Source organism: Vairimorpha ceranae (assembly GCF_000988165.1).
Source record: "Vairimorpha ceranae strain PA08 1199 chromosome Unknown NODE_124, whole genome shotgun sequence".
Lineage (NCBI taxonomy): Eukaryota > Fungi > Microsporidia > Nosematidae > Vairimorpha > Vairimorpha ceranae.
The window spans coordinates 1-8,889 of NW_020169419.1; the positions used below are offsets into that span (position 1 = coordinate 1).

At 28.7% G+C, this 8,889-nt stretch overlaps 3 protein-coding genes across 3 annotated transcripts; 2 read left to right on the forward strand and 1 right to left on the reverse strand.

Moving 5' to 3' along the window:
• Positions 1-3,711: 3,711 nt before the first annotated feature.
• On the forward strand, positions 3,712-3,999 carry AAJ76_1240003712 (hypothetical protein; the record flags this gene model as incomplete). Its single annotated transcript, XM_024473901.1, has 1 exon — positions 3,712-3,999. One exon carries the CDS (start codon positions 3,712-3,714, stop codon positions 3,997-3,999), a length of 288 nt encoding a protein of 95 aa, XP_024329814.1.
• Positions 4,000-5,943: 1,944 nt separating this feature from the next.
• Positions 5,944-6,066, reverse strand: AAJ76_1240006066 (hypothetical protein; the record flags this gene model as incomplete). Its single annotated transcript, XM_024473902.1, has 1 exon — positions 5,944-6,066. The coding sequence occupies one exon, from the start codon at positions 6,064-6,066 to the stop codon at positions 5,944-5,946; it is 123 nt and encodes a 40-aa protein (XP_024329815.1).
• Positions 6,067-6,671: 605 nt separating this feature from the next.
• AAJ76_1240006672 (hypothetical protein) lies at positions 6,672-6,812 on the forward strand (the record flags this gene model as incomplete). The annotated part of the gene is made up of 1 exon (XM_024473903.1): positions 6,672-6,812. One exon carries the CDS (start codon positions 6,672-6,674, stop codon positions 6,810-6,812), a length of 141 nt encoding a protein of 46 aa, XP_024329816.1.
• Positions 6,813-8,889: the final 2,077 nt, after the last annotated feature.

Consider the following 8,889-nt stretch of genomic DNA (forward strand, 5'->3'; position numbering starts at 1 on the left):
AGCTGTTTTTCTGCTTTTTAGGTACAAAGTAGTTTACAACCAGCAAGGGTGTTTATTGCTATCTAAACACGAACTTTTAGTTCGGCGTGCAACACATCGATGAATATGCTTGGGGGTGTATGAATTGTAAGTGCATCAACTACCTTAATATCCATCTCAATTAGAAAAGGCCTGTTTTTTTGTAGTTAAGAATTGAAAAGGGGTATATTGAAAGAGTTCTATCATATATCTATAGTTATATAATTTAATGCTATATAAAATCTAGCTGTATAAAGCGCGGTCCTCTAACAACTCTAAAAAAATAATGGCTATAAAAATCAGTAACTATTTGTAAATAATCTTATACAGTTGGGCGAGCCGGGAATAAATATAAATCGGCGAAACAAAACTAAATTATAACATTAAAAATCATCGTGATCAGAATCTACCAAGTTTTGAGGCATTTGTCACCGTAGACACATCGTTGGCCCGGCCTTAGGTTATATAATTATAGTAAATAGTTATTCGGCCGCAACTCTTATGCCAATTATTGGCAAAATTATAACTCCTGATATTATTATTTATTCTGATAAATGGAAATTTTTTAGTTCATTGGCCGCCTCCTCGTTCTACACTCATTATACTGTATGCTATAAGCATCGCTTTGTTGATCCTCAAACTCGAGTTCAGGCTTTAAATGCCGAGCCGTACAATAATAAGATCAAACTTGAGATAAAAAAGTAAAAGGATCAACCCTAGACCATAGAAAAGTATAATTAAGTAAATTTATATTTTGTGAATTAATAGGGAGAGACAAATTTAGAGCCTATAATAAACATTTTAAGTACTTTTTTTGCAATTTTTAAAGTCTTTATTCTAAAACCGGGTAGTGTAATGACCCCAATCAAAATATTTCTTATCGGGGCTCATTTTAATATGTAGCCATTTAATCAATCTTATAATACATATTTTCCTAGAAACACTAAAAGATGAAATCAAGAAGTTTCTATATACTTTTAAAAGTAATTATACAAAATACATATATTATTTGAAAGTCAAATAATATTAAAAACAAATCTAAGGAGCAGTATACCCAGATGCACTAAAAAGGCGGCTTTAAATTTTTTTTTAGATTTTTAAAAATAAAAATAAAAATGTAGAAAAAAAAGCAAAAAAAAATTATCTTGAATTTGATTTAATATTATTTAACGGCAGCTAATTATTGAGTGGTTATCATAATTTGGATCTGATTTTTTATCTGCTCGCGGCGGTCAAATAGGAAACCTGCTTTTTTAAAAAAAAATTATACCCCCGAAATTAGAAACAACACCACAGGATTTGAGCATCTGATGACTATTCAATTTATGAGTGTTGAAGAAGTCGCTCGAATTTTAAAATAAAAGTCTTCTTGTATCTAAATTACATTGTGAAAATGGTGCGAATAATATGGTTGAAAGACTTAGAGGTACATTAGATGAAATCTACTGGGCTTGTGACAACCATCTCTGTTGTAAGTATAGAAACACAAAAAACACTAGAATACATTCATTTTTTAAAAGATTTAGATTTCCATTACTAATTTGTTTACTGTTATAATTTTGTGGTCCGAAGGAAGAAGCCTTAAAAATATTTTATCTGCTTACGAATTTTCTAAAAAAGTTTTATCAAAATTATCACGAAGATTAGAATGGTTATTCAAAGATATTATGCCCGTGAACAAGTAAAACTTGGTGGATCATGGATAATTTACCAAACTGACTAAAGCTGTTTTATGCACAAAGTAAAGCATTGTCGTGTTTGTGCCCCTTCAAGTAATGTTTAAATATTTGGAATTGCAGATACTTCGTTTGTTCCAGCTAAATGTTATATGAAAATTGTACCAAATCGGAAAGAAGAAACTTTATTACCTATAATAAAAAAGTTTGTAAATCTGGCACTGTTATTCATTTTGATTGTTGGGCTGTATATCAGAACATTGAGCAAAATCTTAGATTCCAACATGAAACTGTTAATCATAAACTCTATTTTGTTGATTCAAACTCCGGTGCTCATACTCAAAAAATTGTGTCTTTTTGGAATTAAATGAAACGGATAACTAAATCAGTGGATGGCGTAAGCAAAGCGCGGCCTCCTCTATTAATATCAGAATTAATGTTCAAAAACAAATTTAAATCAACTGCAATCTTAAGTTTAATATCTTTACTTTCTATAAATTAAATACTTTTTAAATTCTTTATTTTATCCCAATAAATGTATATTTCAGTATGCAATGCATAGTATTTCCCCTTTCAATTATTAAGGTTTTCTCGGGCAGATAGAAAATTAGATTTCATAATTTTTGATTAACATTCATCTTACTTAATTATGATTGATTAAACTTCTTGTTCTACATTTATATGGTACAATGTTTTTTAATGTAGACCAAGTACTTTAAATAGTATTTGTATGTAATCTAATTTCAGGATTCTTAAAAAATCTGCTATGATTTACAGTTTGATAATAAATCCTTGGTCATCTTAACCATCATACCCCTTCCAATAATCACTAAAAATAGTTTAACCGACCCAAAGGAGTTTTTAATTTTTAATTGCAATGTTGACTTGGTTTTGTCATCGACCTAAAATAATAAAACTTTTTTTTGTTCTGTCTCTCAACTAACCCAAAAATCCAAATATTGTTTACAGGAGGACCCCCGCTATATTTTCTTTTGCCGAATTTTAAATTTATCTATTTCAATAACTTCATCTTCACCGCCAGTATAATTATTGTTTTTGTAAAAATTTTCAGTTAAAAACAAGGAAATTCTTTTGATAGTTCTATATACACATTTTTTGCCAACTCTTACGATATAAGAGATAGAAAATGGTGGATTTTGATAAGTCACAATTTCAATGTTCTTAGAAACTTAAATTTAGAAATTTTTAAATCTTCAGAAATGGTTTCCCTCCAAATATAAATCTGTTTATTATAAGCGGAACAGAATTTGTTTTTACAACGAAAAAGTTTAAAATTATTTTTATTAAATGTTTTGCCTTCATCTATACCCATCCTACACACACGTATATTTATTATCTTAAATTTATCCAGAATTGCTTTTTTAGTTCTTTCTTTTTAAACATTTTAAATTCCAATTTTAAAAGCTAAAAAAAAATTTCAGGACCCCTTTTTTAGTGCATCTGCGTCTTTTGACCCAATTCTAAATATGATTTCTGTCATTACTTGCAATGCAAAGCAGATTCTTTGTTATGAAAAAAAGTTGAAAATAGTACAGTACATTATTGTAAAAAAATGAATAAATCTAATCGATGTTTTGATTGTAATTGTGGTATTCTGCATACCACTTTTAAAATTATTACAAAGAAAATTAATTTAGTCTACTTTAAAAAAAATATAAATAAAATTTATAGCGAAGGGCAGAGAACCATATTAAGATGAATAGTAATAGCTCAAATAATAAAGGAAAGTTTATTGAAAACTACGTTGGGTTTTGTTTGGCCACAGGTAGACGATCCGGGGTTTTCCACAGTAACAAAAATTGAATTAAATAAGAAACAAGTCGTTGCTGTATAATTTGCCTCAATTTTTACATCCAGAATTTTATTTTATGAATTATCGTGAAAATAATATTTGAACAAATTTTTTTCTAAAATGACACGATAATTATTTACTAAAAAAACAATTTAAAAATTTACAAGTTTATATTTGCATAAAAACAAAAATTTAAATGTTAATATGTTGTTTGTAATTTGTCATTTGTCTTTTTATGTAAAATTAAAATCAAGTCAAAATCCACCATTTGATTCTTTAACCCCAATTTTTTATCGAAAAATTTCATCATTTTACCATAAAGAGTTAATGAATAAAAAAATGCGTTTTTATTTTATATTAAAATTTAATTGTGAAGAATGTGTCGCTGTAGCATTCGATACAGTTAAAAAAATAGCAAATTATGATTTGTTTAATATGCGTCGCTGTATACCTGTTTTGTTTTTGCCGAAAAAATATTTTTTTAACCCATAAGACATGACAAAAAAATAAACAAATTGGAATAAAAATTTGGAAAGTTGATGATTGAGTATGAGGCCTATCTTTACAATGCCGATGATGTAAAAAGGGCAGGTCGGGTCTGTTGGACGCCCCGAGAGGATGTTTAATGGACCTGTTATTTTTTTTATATTTTCACATTTTTGGTTAATCCTTAAGTGAAACGAAATTTGAGGGACAAAATTGCCTTGATGAGCAACTACGAAATCATAATTATATTATCTAGGTATAACATATTAAAAACCAGCAACTTTGCAATATAAGTATATTTATGTGGTAACCCCGAATGAGGCTGCCAAAACAAAAGTATTACCCCAAGAGGAAGCAGATAAATTTGTAATTTTTAAAACCAACTTGTTTATTAATTCCTGTATCCATCTTTGTGGATGCCTTATTGTATTGTACTTCATGCCTCTTCATTTTTACGCTGCCCTTCTTTTACAAATTTTTACTTATAAAAAATATAATTTTAGAAAATTTATTGTAAAAAAATTATTGTAAAAGAAAAAAATATTAAAAATTATGTGGTCGGATACCACAAGTTATTAAACTTCGGCGGCTTAACATTATTGTGCAAATCGACGAGGCAAAATAAAATTTTAATGTAAACAATCGTCGAGGTCGACATATATCTCCATATAAGGCTTTAGTCATTATTAATACTTCTTTTTTTGCTTTGGTTTATTCCATTATTATTAAAAATCGCCCTGCAGAAATATTACTACCTATAATAAATCAGATTGTAATTCTTGGTAGTAATATAGTAACAGACGAATGGAAATCTTATCCATCACCAAATAAATCAAATCTATATCAGCATCAAAAAATTCGTCATAAATATTGCTTCGTTGATTGTAATACTTGCATACATACTCAAAATGTAGAGTCTTATAACAATAAACTAAAATTGGCCATTAAAAAAATGAACGGTTTACTTTGGGAAAAAAAGGTATTTTTACAAGAGTTTATGTATAGGGAGCATAATGCAGATGAAAACCTACATTTATAATAAAATTATTTAAGTTTTAATTTTTTTTCTTTTTTTTTACGGGCAGTCTAATAGACCTGATCCAAAAAAGTCATAGGCGGCGTTGTACTCACAAGAAGGGCCATAAAAGCTATTTACAGACTTTGATTTAAAATTTTTAAGCTTTGTAGATCATATGCATAAACAAAATGATTGTATGTATATTAATGAAAAAATAGATGTCTGATGTGTTTAACAGCAAGTATCTGCTTCAAATAAGATAACAAAAAACATTTTATTTCGTTCTTTTCCATCTTAGCTTAAACTTGCTTATAAAGTAACAAAAAGTCAAAATACCTAGCAATTTAATTTCTCAACACGCAGAAAAACAATTGGAAAAGCCAGAAAGTACTTACAGTGATATTTAAAGCTGATATAAAAAACAGTAAATGGCGACGACTTTCTTTTTTGCGACCCCGACCAAAATGATCCTAGCAGAATTCTTTTTTTCTGCACTAGAGAAAATCGGAAATATGCACATTTTCTGCCCCTAAACATTAAAACGACGAAGGCAACTAAAAGGAAAAAAATTATTTTAACTAAAGAATATGCACACAGAGATTAAAAATATCACAAAAAGTATTTATATAGATTTAAACATTTTTGTTAAAAATTATCATATTCTAAAAACAACAAAGGATTAAATAATTTAGGAAAATAAAACTTTAAAATATAAACTCAACAAACCTATTAATCCAACCTACTTAGTACTACGATAAAAATCTTTTTATACAAATTAAGATAACAATAAAGACAGCCGTTCACGTCTACAGCCTTTCATTTTTTGATTTTAAGTTTCTGCATAACCCAATATGATTCACCATGTTGCGTATGCGGACCATTTGTTGAATTTACAAAATTTAGTAAATGGTTTGTTGTTAAATATTAATAGCCTAAAATCTTGTCAATGTTCCTTGTGCTGCCCATTCATCGCCGTGTATAATGGTTCCTGGCAAGCAAATTTTATCAATAATTGACAAAAGAGTCACGCTAGATCTATTATCTACAATTTGCATGTGGCCCAAAGCGGGTCTAGAGCTTGTATAAACGATACCAAAGACCCAAATTTGTGTGTCTGGAACACGCCCAACGTTATATTTTTGCCTATAAGAAAACAGAGATTCATCAGTCTGACAAATTATTCTTTAACCACCCAAGCATATCAGTTTATCCTGATGATGTGTAGCGACCAATTCTTGAAGCTTTAAAAAAATTTTGCTGACGGTGTTTCTGTGTATCCCATAATTTTGAGTAATTTTTGTAATACTCTCATCCTCAAGCCAGAGAATAATTAATGTCAAACATCTGTTAAGCCCAAATTAAAGTGCGAAAAAAGAATTATAACGTATACTTAGATTTGTTTTATGTTTTGTGCATATTATGTTATTGCATACCCAAGCCTTCCCATCGAAAATGTCTCCTTTTTTACTTTCTTAAGAACAACAAAGACGCCTTAAACTGTTAGACAAAAGTGTTTTGGTTCGTAAAATATTTATGATAGTATTAACATCAAAAGCCTCAATTCTTAAAAGCCAATTAATTTGGGACGCACGATTCTTCATTTTAAGGGCTATTTTCAAAAAAATAATTATACACATTTTCTGCCCCTCGGGGGCAGAAAATGTGCAGAATCCGAAAATCTTTTAATACTATCAGATGTAAATATTGGATTATGGATAAAACGTTTTATGTTGCACAGACAGATTTTAAACAGTTATATGTTATACAATCTAATGTGTTAACAATAAACGCGGGTTCATAACAATATTAATAAATAATAGAACGACATTGGATTATAATAATATTTTTTCAATTAAAAAAACCAATTAATTGAAACTTGGCTGAATATCCTGTTGTTAGTTTTGAAATAGCAGTTATTACATCACTTAAAGGTGTCTTTCCAACTACTAAAATTAGAGAATGTTCGTTTCACTTTAGTCAAGCTGTATGGCGAAATGTAGGCAGATTAGGTTTAATCGGGAAATACAAAAAAGTCGTTTTGTTTTTAAAAATGTTTTTATCACTTGTCTTTTTTCCTTGTAATAACGTTAAACTTAAATTTAATAAAAGTGGTACTTAGATTAATGATAAAAATAAACACGCGGAACAGAAATCGTTTATTAATTATTTTAAGAAAATTTATATTGGAGTTGGTGGCTTTGATAACAGTATTTTTAAAAAACCTTGATTAACTTTTAAATTTTGGAATGTTTATAATAGAATCTTGGATGGTATTCCAAGAATTACAAACTCAATGGGGGATGGAATAAAATTATCAAAGAGGTAGTAAGAGTTTTAAGTAAACCCCTATAAATTTTAATTAAAGCAAAACAAAAGTAACGGGCGATTGCTGAAAAAAGAATACTAGAAAAAGTAAGTATTTTAAAGTTGTTGAGAACTGTGATTCAAAGATAAACCATACTTTAATGGGTTTCAAAGGTGAAATATTTCATTACCATATTTACTAATAATATTAAAAATTTAAATACTTTTAATGTATAAAATATAATTCATGTTTTGCTCTGATACAAGATCAAGTAAAAAAATATTAAAGAAAATACAAGTTAAAAAAACAAATTAAATGAATATTATTTCAACAGAAGCCATTTTAATTAATGAAAAAGAACAGAATTTGCTTGTTTTGTAAAAACTATGCAATATATAAGGGATTGGTGTTTACAAATAGAAATTGCCTGATACCAAAGAAAAGGCTAATAAAAATCATTTTAATAAAATAATCGTTTGATAAATAACAGAAATTTAATGTTTCAATAATTTTTTAAAAGTTGACATCTTTTTGTAAAAAAAATTGATAAGGCCCAAAATGCCTAATTTTTTTACCTTTAAAAAAGCAAACCCCCCCAAAAAAAAATCAAATATTTAATTGCTCCCCCTAAACCATGTAACAATTCATCTAATGTAATTAAATTGGCATTATGCAAGCACCAAAGTCTCTTAATGCTACTTTCTTGGATTATATATATATTTCTTTTTTAGGATTTTCTCTTAAAAGTAACCTAGTCAACTCAATTTTATTTAAAAATTTAAATCTATTTAATGACATATAATATTTTTTCAAAGCCAGAAATACATTTATTGGTGGTTTTATTCGGTTTTGGGTGAAATCCTTCAGCGACATTATTTGTTTTGCCACGAAGAGTGCCCATAATGAGACCACAACTCCCTATTGACGACGGCTTATCATTAGTAGCGTGCTGCAAAAAAATGCGACTAGTCTTAAAGTAATAATACTCTAATGAGCTTAAGACTTTATCGTTGCCGTCTGTTCCTTGCAGGTTTTAAAAATAACTCACATTTTTATTTAATAATTTATCAAAGTTTTTTCACTACAAAAGGATTGGTTTAAAATACAAAGTCATTTTTATAATAAACTTCTTATCTAAAACTAACATGTGGTTGCAATACCACATTCTACCCTCTTACAATTTTAAATCACTAACATGTCTAAAATTGTTTTCACTTTCAAGCTTCACCCATCATCCTTTGTTTCCGATAAATACTATCCCTTTTCGTTCTTTGTACTTCTTATCTAATTCCTTACTCCTATGATTTTTATAATAGACAATGTCATTTTCATTAAACTTTATAATTGCCCGCTGGACTGAGTTGTGTCCTTAAATGGTGTATTGAGCCAGGCACTAAACCTCAAATCCTGCTAAGCGCAGGTCTTAGTCTCTATGACTAATGGATTTTAACTAATCCTACGGGGTTCCCTGTCTTCCTACAAGCAAAACCCTAGTGGTATGCTAGTGTGTGTCACTGATTATTTGATTTTGAGTTTTGGTGCCGGAGAAGCTTTCTTAGATGACAATAAATTT